Source organism: Euprymna scolopes, chromosome 10 (assembly GCF_053919585.1).
Source record: "Euprymna scolopes isolate OS-2025 chromosome 10, ASM5391958v1, whole genome shotgun sequence".
NCBI lineage: Eukaryota > Metazoa > Mollusca > Cephalopoda > Sepiida > Sepiolidae > Euprymna > Euprymna scolopes.
In genome coordinates, this window is record NC_136491.1 from 68,327,578 (window position 1) to 68,347,420 (window position 19,843).

At 32.6% G+C, this 19,843-nt stretch overlaps 1 protein-coding gene across 3 annotated transcripts in view; it reads left to right on the forward strand.

The window, feature by feature from the left end:
- Nucleotides 1-29: 29 nt before the first annotated feature.
- LOC145286051 (uncharacterized) overlaps nucleotides 30-19,843 on the forward strand; it is a 32,861-nt gene continuing 13,047 nt past the window's right edge. Inside the window, exons 1-3 of one of the 3 annotated variants that reach the window (XM_080134696.1) lie at nucleotides 30-164; nucleotides 16,660-16,794; nucleotides 17,392-17,430. In XM_080134696.1, coding sequence (XP_079990822.1) covers nucleotides 119-164; nucleotides 16,660-16,794; nucleotides 17,392-17,430 — 220 coding nt within the window. In that variant the 5' untranslated portion in view covers nucleotides 30-118. Of the gene's footprint in view, nucleotides 165-11,221; nucleotides 11,314-16,655; nucleotides 16,795-17,391; nucleotides 17,431-19,843 lie in introns of those variants that run through there. The other 2 variants (XM_080134697.1, XM_080134698.1) reach the window with 2 other exon arrangements.

Below are 19,843 nucleotides of genomic sequence, written 5' to 3' on the forward strand. Positions count from 1 at the left end.
AATATGAAAGTATGGTTGGAAATGTTGTTAATTGTTTACAAGTTACCTTGGCGACGTTATGTGTCTGTCTCCTGTATTTCTGGTGGCGATGATGGCCATGCGATTTTAAACGGGAATAATGTTGCCAGGAACACCACAAAAATTACAAACTGATTCTCAGGCAAGTTAACACTTTTTTTTTTTTTTTATCATTTTGCCTTAAATTCTCACTTTCATTTTGTTTCTTTCCAATAATAAGTTAAAAAAAAAAAATACAGTATTAGGTGCTGCTAAATGCAGTGTATAATGCAGTGCCAGTGCACTTACTGATCCGCGCTATTTTTTAAATCGTATTTCCAAGTTTAATTAAAGTTTTATGACATGTTTTGTTTTTTTAAATTCAATTGTAAGGTTAAAGTACAGAATAGGTACAAAACACCCTCCCCATGTTAAGAATGGCTTTTTAAATAATAACGTTATTATTTCAGCACGGATCAATAAGTGCATGATGAGTACCCAGTATTATTATCATCATTATTCTTTTCTCGTATTTTGTGCTTATTTATTTATTCTTCAATAAAAAAGAAATTACTGAACGCAGATTTCCCACTATCATCATAAAGCGAATGAATTAAAATAAAAGGAAATTAGGCCAAATTAGAATTCTAATATTTGGAGCATGCCTTTCATACTTACACTAGAAAACATATTTGCTAAAAAATAAGTCTAAAATATTTAACAAATTCGTCGCTTTACACGGATATTGTCAGAAATTGATGGAGAAAGATCACAATTTTAAACATGTAACTCTCCATCCAAGCGATATCATTACAATAGTATGTGATCACGTTTATAATGATAAGAAATTTATGGTATCCCTTCTCCATTAACATTATAGGAACTGTAATAATGGAAAGGTCATCTGACTCCAAAGATCGAAGTTTACATAGAAATATTTCTTTTTTTTTTTATTTTGGTTGGAATTAAAACATTTAAGTATCAATCTTTATAAATGGCACCATATGACTTGGAACCTTGACCAAATCGTTGGCGATTTGAAGAAATCGATTAAATATGTCTTGTCCAAACAAGTGTCTTCATTCCAACTGCTCTGAGATCGAAGTTACATGAATGATATAAGAAGAAATCTGAACATTCTTGTGTTCCAACATCGAGACTTCTGATTAGACCAATCACTCCAGTGGTACACTTGTCTATTTACAGCAAAAGAAAATAGTACATAAATATATGTAAGTGATGCATCATTTTAACCATCCACCTTTGCAGCTCATTTTAAAGTTCTTAGTACTAATACTTGACTGAACATTATAATTCTTCTCTCCTTATTTACATTGTATGTGTATGGTAATAACATTCTCATGATTTTGTAAAGTTTTATTGACATACATCTGTATTAATGCTAATTGTAAACCTGTACTTACTTGTAGTTGAAATAGTATTCACCCTCAACACTATGCCTCTCACAAAGGGTGATTAAGGTTAACGATTTGAAGTTGAGGGAGTTAACTGATGCTAGGACAGTATATATGTCCCTTATATGTGTTCTAATTCAAGCATTTACAAATGAAACAACCGACACAGAAACAATAATGCATGCAAAAAACATTTATTCATTGCAAAGCCGATAAGGTTTGCTTTGAGATTTTGTTCAATAAAAATGTGTAAAGTCTAAAGAGGATGTGTGTAGGTGTGTATGGAAGTTGTGGGAAATGTCTTACATATCGTGAGATGTGTATGCTTATCACACACGTGCTGCTGAGTTTGTTCATGAGAAGAGGAGAAAGGAATAAGAGTGAATTTTCATGTGCATGACTTTTTATATCACAGATTATTGTGCCCTCTATCATTGTAAAAAAAGGAAATAATTTGGCATTGAAATGCTGTCTGGTAAGTGCATGCATAAATGTGTAGAAAAAGGTAGAGAATGCTACAAAATTAGGCACTGCCAAAATTGGGGGGGGGGGGGGGTGGAGGCAGGTAAGTACTTTTTTTTTTTTAAATCTACCAAAAATCAGGTAATTATCCAATCAATACGAAATTTTCAGAGATTATTAAGAGAAGAATGAACTTTATAACAGTGTACTTATTTTTCATAAACGATATTTATATTTTTTTCTTTTTGCTTACAAAACCCCCTCTTGTTTTGAGGGGGTTCCAAATATGCTTAAAATAGTCATCTGAAACTGAACAAAACATATTGTCTTGTAAGGGACAGGATTATAGATTAAAAAAAACAACAAAAAACTTGTTTGCATACCTTATTTTGATGTCTGAATATCAGAAATTCGATTGTGTTTAATTATTCCACTTTTGAGTTTTGAAGTGTGAAGTAAAATAATTTTGAAGTGTGAAGTAAAATAATTAATTTAAGTTAAGCAAAACAAAATAAAAATTCTTTTAATATTTATACGAAAAAAGACATTTTAAAATCTTTGATAAATAAATTAACAATTTTTTTTAGCGAGCCGAATAATGCATGACCATTATTAAACAGGGAATGCTTTGAAGAATCGATACAAAAAAAAATCGATAAATATTGTGCCTTTTGTGTTAAAAATATCATAATTTTTTCGATCCCGTTTGAAAACATTTGCCGCCTTTCGACTACAGTGGACCAAACGCGCTGAAATAATTTTTTTTATTCTGCTTTAAATTGCCCCCCCCCATTTTGGGGAGCCTGACCCCCCACACACATACACATTAAAAACCAAACTCATACAAATGGTCACTCATCTGGTACTGGCCAGCTTCAGCGTTAATAATACATTGAAATTTTCGTCACTGAAAAATAAGTTTTTTTTTGCCTGTTTGGTCTTCCATAGTTTGCTTTTTATCAAGTACAAATGTAAACATTGTCTCAAATCGACGCGAAGTAAATGGTTGCCTAGATGAATAAGTGGAATTATTTGAAATTCAGGTACTTATATTATAATATTTTTGCATATTCTCGTAGAAAATCAACCTAAATCTTAGTTAGACAAGAAATAAACAAATTAATTCTTTCAAAAACCTTTTTTTTTTTTTTTTTTTTAACTATTTATATACGTTTTTGTGCAAGCCAAAAAAATGTCAATTGTTAACTTTTGGGGAAATTTTAACATTTAAAATTTAATTAAAAATAGTAGAAAAAGTTTTACATTATTCTGCTTTCTATATGATAAAATTTAGGGTTTTATCTTTCTGGAAAAAAAAAAAGTTACTCAGAAATAATGGATTTTAATAAATGTAATTTCGTTTTAAAAAACAACAACAACAACAACTTGATTTTTCGGCCATTTTTGGTGGTGTCTATACAAAATCAACGATTGGGTGATCTCTAGGTCTAATAGCAAACTTTGTAAACACAAGGGCCGAGGTTGGGTTCTAGGTCAGCTTTAATCATGATCAGCCAAGTTTTTTTGTTGTCCACCTTCACATTTTTAAAAATTGTGCTGAGCTGGGGTTCATAGATGAACTCTACCAGTTGATAGTGGTGGGCATGACTCAGCATCATGTAAGGATGACTTTTCAGAGAGAGTTAATAAACTATTATTTCCCACTAACATTCATTCCATTGACTACTTTAGTTTGACCAATTTAATTGTTTTGATTAAGAGATGATAGCTAGTTTGGAAGAATATTAGGATGAAGACAGCTGTTTAGTAGAGTTGATCACCAAGTCTGAACAAATCTGACTGGAATTAAATATCAAATAAGAAAAGGAGTTATAATCCTTCAAAGACAACACTAACATCTTCACGAAAATATAAATCAACTTTATTCACAGGGAACATTCGAATATAAAGAGAATTGTTTGTCAGGTTGGCTTCTGTCAAAAACAGAATGTGGTATTTTGAAGTTCCATCTCGTCTTGCAGCTTTTGGCATAGGATGAGGACATCTGAGGACATCTTGTTGTTCTGACATCTGGAACTGAATCATCTTTGAGCACTGATTTAAAGTTGAGTCTTCAATCTATGCAAAAGTGTTCTCTTGTCTATGCAGTTACATAAGTTTAGGCATCGCAACACATGTGCTAAGCCAAACTACAACATAACACAAGATATTAAACGTGCATATAAACAAAGCAGATCTGTCATGCAACTGATACACTATAATCTCATTGTGTTGCTCATCAATTCTACCATTTCATAGTCATATGTATTTCTATCATGAAATTCTTTTCCTTCACAAAACTTTGTAGAGGGAGAAAATATCAGATCACCATTTTGCAGTCGGAGTTGCTACATAGATATTCCTCTTACTGAATTTGTTGGATATGAAGACAATGCATTACCAAGTGTTGGTTGAAAAGGACAAACTTTTTTTGTCTACAGTTTAAATCAGTTTTATTCAGCAACACTAAACATGATTGAGAAAGAGTTACGAAGACAGGGCTGCAAAATAAGTTGAGTTTACTGATGTATTTGTATTGTAGCAATGGGATTGAGTTGTCTTTTATCTCACCCCTCACCACAGTCCTGATGAGAGGTAAGAAATGAAATATGGAATTTTATCAACACGATACTCAAAGTCTGACTGCTCATAAATCGTAGGAAAATGTTTGGGTGAAAGGAGAAATTTGCCTTTCCCACAAAAAGTGTTTTTAACAAATAATATATATATATATATATATATATATATATATATCACTCCCTCCACAAGTGAGACATGCAAGTGTGTTTTTATCAGTCCATGGATTAATTACTCTGAAACTGAGAACATACAATGTCTTATCATTAACACACTGTCTTTTTCTGTCTGTTTTAACAATTCAAATATTCTCAACACAGTCAACAACAATACAAAAAAGAAAAGCTAGAATTTTTTCCTGGAAGAATTAAAATTTGCATTAGAACATGTAGCTCAGACTTGGGCGTGCCCATGTCACTCTTTATCTACGAGCTACAGAGTCAGATATTAAAGCTAAAGAATTAATAACCTTCATTCTATTTACATCGGATGAAAGGGTAAATATTGGATCAAAGGGTAAGTATATTTACTAATAATTATATCGTCAAACATACTCAAAGTGCACACTATAATGATATTGCCTACTCTTTCATTCCGGATTCCTGGAACATCAATCTGTTTTTTTTATATGTACAAACATGCATGCACATTATCAATAAAACATACGCCATGACAACTCCTCAATTTAATTAACACACATGTTCGTGTTATCATTATCTATTAATACACATCCATGTGTACCACTTGAGTGACCGACCCATATAACACTACGTGTATAGTTACTTGGAAGTCTTTTTTTAAGGAGTGAATGCATACCTGGAATTAGGTATGGTTTTATCTGGGCGATTCTCCATTCCTTGAAGATGACTTCTTTATGTTGGATTCTGACTGAGGTGGCAGACCTCATCTTAATATTAAAGCAGATCAAACAACATACAACACAGATTGTAATAATATATATAAGAGAATTTTAACTATTTTATTTTGCAAAAATATTACAATATATTACAATTAAAAAATTATTCATGACAATCAAACTTTTAAAGGGCTTAACTAACCTTAACTAACTTATTGCATTGAGAAAGAGGGGGGGCCCTTCCTTTTCGGAGAGACAAAATTGTGCATCTTTACCCCATGCTGGTCGCCGAAAAAAGAGAAGGAGTTCTGGTAAAATGGGGACAGGCAGACAACAATTGTATCTCTACACAGCGGCCCATTCACTATGCAAAAAAAAAAAAAAAAATAGATGTGGCACAACATAGTGTCACACATGCATCACTAGACATGACGCACAGTAAGAAATTAATTTTTTTTTTACTTAATTGCAGAAATTAGGCTCAGCATGAAACAAATAAAAATGTGTGTTCACAAAAATATAAATAACTATCTGGTCATGTGAAGGTCAAAGCCAGATTTATCAAAAACAGATTCTATCACACAGATTTCTTAGCCATAGAGCAGATTTTTAGATAGGGGTAAAACAAATTTGTACTCAAGTGGGGAGACTAACAATGTGGATTAACATAAAAATGTTGGTTTTATTTAGCTTACTCTTTCTATCTCACTGTCCACAAAATAAAAATAATGATTTCACATAAACATGCCAAATTCAACATTTTCGACTAATGAAAATGATTCTCACTTGTTTGAAACAACTCTTCTAATAAATAAATTATATCAAGAATAGCAAATTTTTCAAAGATTTCATGCAAAAAAGTTAAGTGTGCTTTTGCATATAGATTTCCTATATTTGACAACTTGTGATCACGCTGTGAAGCTACATACTGCAATAAAGTAATAAATTCCGTTCATTAGTTTTACACAGTCAATATGTAGCCTTGACCATGTTTTTTGCTATAGATTCATTTTTGCTGGTGCTGTTACTGCATAGCATCTACAAAGTTTCATAAGGTCTTCAATTTCTTTATTCAGGTCAAGACAATAAATGTAACTACTCATAAGGGCCTTCATCTTAGTGATGGAGAAAGAGAAACAAGCATGGTGGAAAAGCCACCAAAAAAACAAGAGCTGAAAGATTACTGGAAGCCTCTGTTTGAGGATGGGGGATTGCAATCAAGAGACCAAGTGGATCCTGGATATAGCCCAAACAAACGGAAGCAAGCCAGAGCCAGAGATAATGTCTGGAATGATCTCATAAAACAAAAGTTGGATCAATTCCAGAATAACAAAAAACCTGGAATAGACAACTCATCCAATTTCTGACTTAAACAACTAACAGCACTTCATGATAATTATAGTAGCTGCTTCATCAGATTGTTGAGGGATGAGGAAGCCACAACAACATAGCTATTAAAAGGTGATGCCATTCTCATACACAAATCGAGATAAGGATATTGGAATGATATTTAGTCTGGGAAAATGTGCCAAGTGCTCACTCGGAACTAGAAAGAAAATTTAAATAGGAAGTATACACCTTTACGAGTGTATTGACATCAAAGACCTAGAAGAACAGAAAGAGTACAAATACCTTGGCGGAATGAGAGAAAAAGTAGACAGAGAATATGTAAGCTGTGTAAGAAAAATTTTCAAAACACAGTCCACAAATAAAAACTAGTAACTGCCATTAAGCAGCTCACTATGCTAGTAGTAACATACAGCTTGGGCATTATTGACATTAACAGGTTAGACACTAAAACAACAACAAAAAAACATTGCTGCCACTGTACAGAGTAATGTAGAGAAACCTGTATCTGCCCAGAAGAGCAGGTGGTATATGAGCACCAAAATACAAGAGCCAATAGAATTACTTTCATCAAAAAACTAGCCAAACATTTTGGACAAAACTGTTTTACAAATGAGACGTGGAACCAACCAACAGTGTGCCAAGTATTTCCTGAAGGCTAAAAATTAAAACAAAAAATGATTTCAAGATATAAAATCTTTCAATACTTTTTATCCAATGATGTTGGTGATCACTACAAGTACATCCTATAAGAAAAAACAAGAAAAATTTTTATTTCATTTCTTTTCTATAAAAAATAATTAAATTTGGTTTCAAACATAATCTTGTCAGTAGTTATTGGCAATTCCGTTTCTGTATTGCAAAGCATGTTCTGATCTTAATGACTGTTTCCTCTAGACATTCACTTAGTTTTGGAATTAATAAAACTGATCATAAATTAATAGGGTACTTTTTTAATTTTCAAAGCTGATTGGAATTTTTCACTGAGTTCATATTAGTGGCCTGGCAAGGCCACAGGGGAGACAATCAAGCGAAAATATCCAAAGCAAAATTCATCTCAAAGCAGCAAAACTAAAGCTTGTTTGCTAGGTTACTATATATATAAATGTATGTTAATTTTGGCATATTTTATTGGTTTGAAAATATAAGTTCTTTTTAACCAATTGTCATAACCATAGAATAGTATTATAATCTTCTAAAAGCCTGCAAATTTTCATCTAGTTTCAGCCCATAGAACCAAAGATATGAGCATTTCACTATTTAAGTTGGTGACGTATAGATATATTCAAATATAGATGTACCACTCTTTGGGTCAATTTTATAAGTTCAAAATCTCAGCAATTACTAATCAAAATTTAACAAATAAAGGCTTGTTGGAAAGCTAATGACCTGAATTGTGTAGTGGGCTCTATGACATTTGCTCCTGAGGTCGCACATTACTGTTTTAAGAAGTGGGGGATCACTTTTTGATATTAATTTAACGTAAAATGTGCACCTTGGCTATAAAATACATGTATATTTTAGGTTAAATTAATAAAGAAAAGTGATCCCCCACTTTTTAATTTCTTCATATCTTGGAAACTACTCATTTCCTGGGATTTTTACTGTTATATTCGTTTTCAGCACCCTCAAAAACCTTAAATAGTGGTAATTTTAAAGTTTTTTTCATGGGTAGAAAGATACTGTACCTTTATCAATACTTCAATTATAGTCATTTGTTTTCCTAGTTTTGCATATGAATTACAAAATATCTGATATTTCCCCCAAACCTCTTGATGGAGGGGAGACAAAAACATGCTGCTATGGTTTCAAATGATCTGAAATAACAGCAAGGGGAGAATTGATTCCAAATATTTCTCATATGTTATAATGTTTTTATACATAAAGTAAATTTCACAGTGTATAAGGCTTATTTGGTACTGGAGATATTCATAATCGTACCCTATTTCCAAAAGAGAGAAGATATAACATGAGACATATTTAGAATTATTGCTGTTATTTCAGATCATTTGAAACCATAGAAGCAAGTTTTTGTCTCTCCTCCATCAAGCCCAGATGTTTGGGAGAAAAAAAAAAAAAAAAAAAAAAAAATATATATATATATATATATATATATATATATATATATATATACATACAGGGTGTCCGTAAAGTTACTATACAGTCTTACAAGTTACTATACAGACACCCTACAGCTACACAAAAATAAATATTAACTATTAATACAAATATGATACAATAAAACTGTATAGTAACTTTACGGACACCCTGTATATATATATATATATATATATATATATATATATATATATATATATACATGCATGCTAGAATGTTGTAAGCAAGGGTTTCTTTTTTGACAGTGCAATAATTTTTCTAGCAGGTGTTGAACCGCCTAGATAAATAACTAATCAGGTGTTTGATATCATTTTAGTCATCTATATATATAAAAGGCAAATGCAGTGCGTGCATTTTCGTATGTCCATAGAAAGGTTATTTTTGCCGGGCTTCTCGGGGGGGGGGTCTATTATGTCTTAGAACTCTTTATATACCCCCTAGATCATAATATGTACGATTTGCGGAGGGACGTCGTGTCTAGATTTATTTTGATCGACTTTTATAAAATTCGCGCTATTTCGCTCTGTCACGTGTTTGTTTGGCTTTTTAGTATAAATAAAGTGAAACTAATCTGAAGCGAAGGTGTGGTTCTCGGCCTCATGCCATGAACGTCCAGAAAGCAATCAGCTTTTTATCAATGCGGGGGGGAAACCCCTTATATCAGACAATTGCTATTCAATTTGGACGAATGGGGAGCAACATCTTGGGGAAATAAAACCAGCCAAAGTTGGGTAAACAAACCAAAAAAAATTGCCTCGCAGTAAAAGTTAACTGCGCTTTTTCCATCTGACCTCATTAAATACACGCACCTGTCAATTCAGTTTTTAATCCTTAAATAAATTCAAACGTCTTTCTCTTACTCTTCTCTGCTGGTCTAGCGGGTAATGTGTCAGGTTTTTTTCACACTTTATTTTCCATCTTCACCTCAAGGCTTCTGGTTTGAGCCTACCTACCTACCAAAACTTTTTTTTTTCTTTTACCACACGGGTGACACTGGGCAGTTTGCTATTTTTTTGGGTTTTTTTTTCCGATTTTTTAAAGAAGTTTAACATTTCTTTTTATATATATATCCACACCTCCCCCCAACACACACACACACACACACACACACACACACACACACACACACACACACACACACACACACACCTCCAAACACCTGAGCAACGCCGGGTACCCCTGCTAGTCTAATATATAAAAGGCAAAATGTGTGTTAGTGCGTGCACATTTTTTGTATGTCCGGCAAAGGCTTTTGGAGGGGGGGGGGGGCTTGGGGCAGTCACTGTTTCTTAGAACTTTTTATATACTCGCTAGATTATAATATCTACGATTTACAAAATGAGGTTGCATCTATCTTTTATTTGAGCAACTTTTACACACTATTTTCGCAATATTTCTTATTCTCTGCATGTTTTCTTTTCAGTATAAAAGTGAAACTGAATCCGAACAAAGGTGTTTACCTGGCACTTGTGCTGGGAGGTCCAGAAAAAAAATCAGCTTTGATCAATGCAAGCAAACCCGTCATATCAGACAATTGCTATTCATTTGGATACTCCCCTTTTATGGGGAGCTGATTTTCCCAAACATCTTGGGGAAACTGGCTTGCAGCCAAAGTTAAGTGCGGGCTTTCATTCCCCTGTCGCATGATGTTTGACCTCATTATATTTACGCACCTGTCACTTAACTTTTTAATCGTTTAATTTCAATCATTCTCACTTCTCTGCCCCCATAGCGTTGCGGTAAGTTATCAGGCTATTTACACCTCCGAACGCCCGGGCAATACCGGGCACCCTTGCTAGTCTATAATATAAATCTCACCTGTCTGTTTAAATGTATGTATGTATGTATGTCTGCCTAAAATTTTCGACAAAGGCGACGGATTTTCACAAGATCAGTATCATTTTGAAGCTTGACCCTTTGGACAACAAATATAAGAAAATTGGCCAAAAACATTCATTCTTTCACCCTCAACTGGGAATTTTTCTACAGGGAGGGGTCGCTTTTTTCGCCGATATTTTCGAAAGTCATTGCCTCTTTTCGATTGTCTAGCCTTAATTTAAACCTACATCACTTCCGGTTTGGCAATAGGCGCCACAAACAACAAACACATCACGTTTTTTTTTTTTTTTTTACATTCTTTTCTTCCTTTGCGGTACAGGGTCGAGCCTGCCTGCCTGCCTGCCCGCCTACCTACTACCATTTTTTTTTTTTTGCTCAACCACACACCTCCAAACACCCAGGCAACGCCAGGCACCCAGGCACCCAGGCTAGTTTTGTAATAAAATGAAGCCAATGCCATGGTCAGTAGCATCAACAGCTAAATGAAATGACCGTGTAAAGTCAGGTTATTTTATAAAACAAATTTTTATTATTTGAATTATTCAGACTACTTTTCTCATCTTGGATGTTATTCTGACAACGTTTCAGTCAATGTAACCTTCAACCTTCTTCAGGTGCATCTTGTCAAACTCAGGAATCTCTATGTGGAACTTTGGAATCTGTATGAAATTTTGAACGGAACCCTTTCTTTACCCCATGGAGGTAGGCTGCTTATTGTTCTGTCATCCATGACTGGGTAAAAGTGTTATGTAATTAGTATCATTTGTAGTGAGAAGGCTGTTACAGATAAAGTGTAAAATAATAATCAAAACTGATTATTATTTAGCACTTTATGCATTGTATCACAGGTTCAAGTTTGGCATAATGATTCCCATGTAAGCATAACAGTAGTCCAAAAATCCAAATTATTAATTCTCAGCTTAAAAATTCTAAAAAAAAAAGTAACTTGGATGTTAGTTCAGATACTGCAATAAATAAATAAATAAATAAATAACGATTCAATAATTAAATTATTATAAAAAAAAATTTGTTTTTCTATATGTCTCCTATTGTTACAAGAAAAGGTTCCCCTTTTCTTGTAAGTAAGAAAAACATTAGATAAGTAAAAATGAGATTAGATAGACTGAGATTCGAACTTTGTAAACAAGGTTCAGAAATGGAATTTCGCATTGTTCAGTTTCACATAAAATAGTTTAGATATTTTGTTGTAAAAGGAATTCTTTTTATGAAAACCGAATTAAAATAAGGTCAGCTAGAGAAGAACGAACAATAGCAATTTAAAAACATATTGTAGAATAAGTTAGGTCGAAAAATAGGTTAGTGAGAATTCTTTGTCTGTAGAAGTGTATTGGGAACATGTGCCGAGCCACGCATGTTTAAGCCATGTGAGACGATCACGTGTGAAGCCATACATATGACGTCATAGCAGGAAAGGAATTTCTCAATATAGGAGTTAGTTTTAGTCAGATCGGGGATGGAGACAGAGCTGACATGGTCAGAGGAGGGTCCCTTTGGAAGCGAAGGGAGAACGTTTAACATGTAGAAACGACTTTGAATTCCTGGATGTGATCATCATTTTGACCGGTCAAATTGAATAAAAGAACATCTCATATTTTTGTTACTGCTGTCTTCGTGTCGTCTCCGCAAATTAAAGGTAATGTGAATCATCTTGTATGAATTTTGTTCCCACTCATCGTTAATAATGAACTTTGTATAAACCATCTTCCAAGTAATGTGTCCCTCTCTTCATAATAAGTAATGACTGTCCCCTCCTGTGTTAAAAGAACTGATCACCCTCACCCTCTCTAATATATGTTATAAGAAGAAACAACCACAGAACTGTATCTCTCTTCTCTTCCCCTCATCAATATGAATGTCCCCTTCCTATCTCTTTAATATGACCCCGGCTATATAACATATTTACCAAATTTGAATGAGGTTTGGTTGGCAAAGTGATCAAGTTGTTATGTGATTGATTGAAATGTCAGTTATTTGGTTTATATTTCCAAAAATAGCAAACTTAATTTAGAATGCGTAACTATTTATTGATGACTTACACTCAACAAGAAATCGATGAATTGTTAATCTCGATCCATTAACAAACGATAGAATGTGTTTATACTTATAGATTTTTTCCACTATCCCCTTATTCCAACTCCCCTACCATTCAATACTGCGGAGTATGTAACATATAAACGTGCTTTTTATGCGACCGAAATTAATGTTCACAGCATTTTCAACTTGTGAATTTTAATTTTTATTACTAAGTTCAGGATCTGGAAAGAGAAGGCTCATCTGGACATTCTTTAGTTCTTTTTCAACATTGACTTATATCTTCGCATAAAGAAAATATTTTACAGTAATAAGAAAAAATATCTTTCAGATAGATGGACTGAAAGGATAATCTCATGATGAAGGAACATATACTACACAAACCTTTTCCCCCAAAGAAGGAGATAATGCCTGGGAGGATGGTATTATGATGAACAAACATATACTATATTGACCCCTCCTTCTCTTAAAGAAGGAGATAATGCCTTGGAAGATAAATTTATGACAACAGAAAAATACTCCACTATCACCCATCTGAATTGAACATAGTAATAGATAATAGTACAGTTTCGGTTTCAGACAGATATCAAATCTTCGTAATTAATCAAGTTAATAGTATAGTTTCTTTTTTTTTTTCAATTTTCACCCCAAACAAGGCACAGTGCCACTTTGAAGCAGGGGGCTACTATCAGGGACTTAATTAGCGGGGTTATTATGAAGGGAGATGAATAGAAAGATGTTTGTTAACGTTCCAAAGACCCGCAGTTCTGGGGAAGAAACTATTGGAGTAAAAGGCTTTCTTGCACCTAGGGATCTCTACTGTAAAGGGATGAGACTTAGTAGCTTGTTGGGTTTGTCGGGGGTAGTTACATCGGGGAGGTACAAGTGTTTGCAGTTCGTCAGAGCATTCACCATTAAAGTATTTGTAGAACAGGCAGAGGGATGCAACATCTCGTCGATGGGACAGAGGCTGAAGCCCAGATGACAGTTCAGGACCTATCAGGTTGGCAACTCTCTTTTGAAACCTGTCCAGGAGTGAGAGACAAGCAGCAGATGCACCAGCCCAGATGTGACAACAGTACTCCATACATGGGCGAATGGTGGCTTTATAGAGGTATAGGATACTGTTTCAGACAGAGCAATAATAAATCTCTGTGTGAAAGGGATATATTTGTTTGAAGTTGATACATGGTCTTGAAAACTATCATATTTATGAACTGAAACATAAAACATCACTCTAAATAGATTTGAATATTTCACTGATATGACAAAACTTCATGGAACACTAGCAAATTTCGTGCCTGCTGTATGTCATCTATTGATATAGGGCTTGATAAGATCGCCACTATGTTCTCAAGTTGATGTCATCAATCCCATTGTTATTAGAGAATGTATGTAATGCTGCATTTTCCTTTGATGGCTTTTGAGTCATCGTCTACTATGTCTTTGATAGCAATTTTTAAAAATAAAAAATAGTTTTCTTTGTGATATACTTGACTTAAATGTATGTGTTAGTGATGGACGATTAAAAAATATTTCCTGATTCTGATGCAATTACTAATTCTGTTCTAAGTTCTCAATTTAAATACAATTACCGATTCTGTTCTAAATTCCCGATTCTTATACTATTACCAATGCTGTTTTAAATTCTCGATTCCAGTGCAATTCCGAATTCCGATTATATTTGTTGCTTTTAAAAATTTTTTAAATTGATATAAAACCTCCACATAATGTCCGTATATTTTCACAAACATTAAAAATTCACCTAGGAGAGAGAGGGGTATATATTACACGAGTAGATCTTTCTAAATATTTTTCTCAAATGTTTTGTAATTCATTGAAATAATGCGGCAACTAAAGATTTATTTCTCTTTTAAAACAAAGCCAATTTGCATTAGTTCATCGTTAGTTGACCCAATGGCTATTCGAATTTTTTCATAAATAATTGAAAATAGTGAACGATTGGTCTATAAAATAAGAAGACGAAGTAGAAACAGAATAGTTAACAAAGCCTTCTCTTCATATCAAAACTGAGTTTCTAAATAAAATGTTACTATTTAGAAAACCATTTTTATCATAAGGAGGCTTTGTTTTGTTAACTATTGCTTTCACTCTTTCAAAGAATGTTCACATTTTTATCCAAGATGTGATGGGTTATTGCTACTGTCAATATAACAGATATGTTCTGGATTGATTTGTTTTACTGTAAAAAAAATTTAAAAAAATAAAAAAAAAACAATATACAGATAATAATAGTAATACTACTAATAATAATGGCAAATTTGTAAATCAACTTCCTCAGCTAAATCACCCCCAAAATGAAAATCTACATTTTTAGGTGATTCCATGTGAACAATTTAAAAAAAATTATATGTGAACTCAAAAAAAAAAAAAAACAATTATTTTAGAATTTAGAGTAAGAGATCCGTTTCATATATAAATTTCATGTAAAATGATCATCATTTCCGGGCCATTCTAACTTTTTAGTGATGTTCACTAATTTTTTTTTTTTCCATTAACATTAAGTCCAACTGGCATTGTTATAAAACCATGCATAATTGCTTAAAAAAGTAGACACCCCCCACCCCCTCCAAAAAAATAGAAGCACATAATTTATCTTGCAGAGCAAAATAAAATTTTTTGGTTAACTGTTCTAAAATGCTTAAATGTTTGAGAAATGGGAGATCGTTTTATGTAAATTTATGTGTGAAATTGATTCCCCACTCTAAAGCTTTAAATAATTTTTTCAGGGTGTTTATAAAAAAAAAGTAAAATCTCATTTTTAGAGGTGAGGGTTATTTAGCAATGACCGGAAAAAAGCCTGCCAAAACAATTAAAACATGGACAAAAGCCCACCAACAAAAAATTAAATTAATTTTGAAAAAGTAAGAAAAAACTCGTTTTATATTTATTTTTTTAATAATTATCAATAAATTTTTATCAGAAATTTTTATTCTTAAGAAGAAAGTTTTTATTTAATTTTTAAACATTTTTCGCGTACTTTATAAATATTACATTCTTATGCATTCTTATGATATTATCAGTTCTTGTTTTCTTTCTATTTTTTGTTGTTAACAATTCGCAATTATAACTTTTTGTTGTGAAACAAAATAAGGTGTTATTAGAGCTTTGCATCCTATGCTAATTCACCCAAAAAGAAAATTCGATTCTCCATTTTTTAGGCAATTACATATAAATAGATTGAAAAACTTAGTTGTAAAAATAAATAAAACAACAAAAAATCGGTTTTGCATATAAATTTAATGTAAAAGGATCCTCTCTTTTTAACCAGACAGCGTTTTAACCATATAACCAATTTTGTTTGTTTTAAATCTCGGCCATTTTCATGTTTCTGATCAAACTTTAGTATAAAATATAGCATTGCTAAAAGTCATAAAATAAATATGTCTCCTTCCTACTACTAATGCTAAGACCAGATGGTAATGCAAAAAATAAATTGATTATGTGTGTTTTTATGATTTGCCAGTTGGAAATATAGTTTGTGACAAAAAATTTAGTTAACTGCAATAAAAAAATTAGAATGGCCCTAAAATGAAAAAACTAAAAAAAAACTAAACCCTCATCACTCTAAATTCTAAAATAATTGCTGTTATTTTTTATTTATGTATTTTTTTTGTGTTAAAAAAAAAGTAGAATCTCAATTACTTTTTGGTAATGGTGATCGTGGGAGTGTTTTAAATAAAGATATAATTTCTTTTTTATTTTGACAAACTTTAAAGCGTTTTCCCTTTATGTATTGTATCCAAGATGTTGATAAACTCATTGTGAGATTTTCATCTATAGTTTTTATTTGTGGCATTTTTCCCCCATTTATCTACTTGTGCCATTCTTACCATTTAGCTAAATTCAGTAAAAATAGCTATTTTAGTTGTCAGTCATGCATTTCCACTAAAAATAATCATGAGGAATAATGAAATAAAAAATCTTTTCATCAATAAAAGTTTTTTTTTAAATACCTTTTTGATTCACAGGAAGCAGCTAAGAGAGCAGCACCGAATCAGCTTACCATTCCGGAAGTTCCCAACCAGACTGAACGGCCTTTGGAATGGAGAGATGATAACCAGATGAACCAAACCAAAGAAAAAACTGAAAATGAAAATATTAATAAAGGTCTTTATTTTAATTACTTTTACTTTATTTTATTTTATTTAAAAAATTTTTTTTTTTTTGGCGTTATCGCTTATCAAGGCCAAGAGCTACTCGAGGATAAAGGCTAATGAGATGGAATGAGTGTAAATTGAGAGATGAAATAATATTATAAGAGGATTGAAAATGATGAATGGAATAAACTAGAATTGATTAATTATTAGAAACGGTTTATGACAAGTATTTGTTAACATTGGATTTGAAGGTGACACTTTTTGAGAAACAATCTTGTGGTGTTATATTCCACAGATGCCTTTGCAAAAAAGTTCTGTTTATGCATAATCTATCTGGTGCTAGGCACATGAACGGGGAAAGCAAAGTTCTTTTTTTCTTTTTCTTTTTTTCATTGCAGTAATGACACTAATATTAATATATGTGGTAGAAGTAATTGATATGTGAAATGAACGAACATAAGCTACTCCATTTCTTTCTCTATTCGTTTGACTTACTCTTTCTTCTTTCCTTTTCACTTCTTTCCTTGACATTGAGATGCGATTTAAACAAATACTAAAAAGCAAATGGCTTTAATTTCTACCCTTTTTCTTTTTCCATTTTGTTAAGATTCCCTCTCTTCATCGCTTGAAAAGCAAGTTGGTTCACGTAAGTGCTTTATGACAAAACATTTGACAACTTTTATTAATGAACATTTTTGTGGAATGAGCATGGGTTCAAACTGACAAAAATTGAAAGAAAATTATAAAATTCTGTAAAGAACATAATTTCAAAATCATTATCTTGAGCTGACTTTGAAATTATAAAAGATACAAAGACCAGTAGACCGATTGTAATTCAAATGAGTCATAATTACTGTTACACAAATTTGGAGTTCATTGAACCACGTTGGTCTGTTTATGTGAAAGAAGCATTGGATAATGCAAGTGAAGGTAATAACTCATCTTTTAATAAATTGAAATTGATCCATACATGTTCGCCATATCTCCCTCCCTCTTGCAATAATCAAAACAGGTGGCAATAAGAGTGAGGCAGAAGTGTCTACCATTCGAAGTAACAGCAGATGAAATCTGCTCTCTAATTGTATGCATATTAAATGGAAGGAGTGACGGCAGCAATGGTGATATTTATGGCAATCTTGGTTCTGATTATTGTGATGCACCCTCCCAGAGAGGAGTTAACGGTTGCACATAGCATGGTGTAAAAGGAACATGTGATGAAGAATATGGTAGTGCATTTTTACGTTTAGAAAAATATCTGCACATTTAATGTGTTTTTACAGTAATTGAGGAAAAAAATAACAACTTTATAGTCAAATATTTCAAGATTTTAAAGAATCGAAATCGCTAATTGTAACAGAATTGAGAATTTAGTATTTACAAACTGCCTAAACGAGATTGTGATGCTTACACTGAAAGAAAAGGAGGAAAGAGGAAGAAAAACGTTGTTTAAGGTTATATAGTATACAAGAATATTTGCAACTGAATATCTCTTTGAGTTGTGATTGGTTGTAAGCAACTATTGATTTGAGCTTTCGTTTAATCAAGCATTGATCCATAAAAACACTCTCTGCTGCTACTTCCAACATCTTTGGCCTTTTGGCCAAGATCCAAGTGTAGTATCTGTTCTTCAGATGCGGCACTTCTATTTCTCGTTCTCTTTCAGTGGAGGAGAAATCCTTCACGACTGAGACAATTTTTATCTTTGTACCTTTTCTCCACGTTAAAAAAACGACCCTGGTGTCTAACTCTGTCCCGTGGGGAGGCATTGTAAATAGGTACAATACTAATATTTTCTAGCCAAGTTCCTGTTAGTATGCGGAAAATTTGCGTCTAAGTCCAATGGCAGTTATCCGTGAGTCATAGTTACCAAGGTACTTAAAAATGCAACAACAACAGCAAGAAAGAAGCAAAAAGCGACCGTCTAGAAGATAAAATAATTTATTGGAAAAAAAAGATTTAAAAAAAAAAATGTTAAAAAAATAAGATGTAAAATGTTCACTTGTGTCTGTAACTGCCAAATTTGTCCCTTTAGCAAGGTCTAACTACAAAAAATTAAGAGAGTGCAGAATAGAAGGAGGAAAGAAGGAGATATATAGAAAGAAAACAATTACTGAGATACTTCTTATAATGGTCGACCATTTTTATCTTTTTTACTTGTGTAAGGAAATAAGTCAACAGTTACCTCTCCTTAATTGCCTTAGATATCTCTTTTTTTTATCATGGTAAACAAATCTGACAAAGTTCTTGTAGGTGACGAAAAATAATCATGAATGTTCGTTTAAAGTTCTTTGGAAGTTCTCATAGATTTGTCTCTTTGACAGCTGGTTCCTCTCCACTTAGCTTGGTGAAATTTTCTTCCTTAATCGTTTACACCTCAAGTGATTCTCCATTGCAATACACCCACTTAGCCATCCAGAATTTTGACCTTGTGTTAAGGCCATAAACCAATTTCTCCATTCCTAGAAGAAATGTACTGCAGTTATGTTCCAAGAATATTTCGGATTTTTATGTCTTTACTGACATTTCTTCTTCTTCAGCATGTTCATGGTCTAGACATGCCATCAGGATAAACATAAGCATCATTTGGTTAGCTTCTCTAAACTTCCAGATTTCCAACTGGTTTTAAGTCCATTTTTAGATCTTTATTGTCAGAGATAAAGTTTACACATCTGTAGCATCGAACAGCAAATCTCTAACTAACGAAAATGTCGCAAATCTTCTAACAAAACAAGAGGGAACTTTCCAAACCAATCAGCGAGTACAATTCAATCATGTAATACAACAGTCATCACCATCATCATTAGAAATAGATAAAAAGGATAAGAAAGAAGAAAAAGAGGAAATAGAAAGGAAGAAAGATTAAGCAAGAATAAAATTCCAACACTTAGAGTTTAATAAAAAATAATCTTTCAAAAATTTGCAACTTTTCACTATTTTCATGCAAATAGAAAGAATTTCTAATAAAAGCTGTTATTTATTAACTTATTTATTTAACTATTACTATGTTTAAAATGTTTTGAACCTTATTTAAATTGTTTAAGACTATTATTACATTTTGT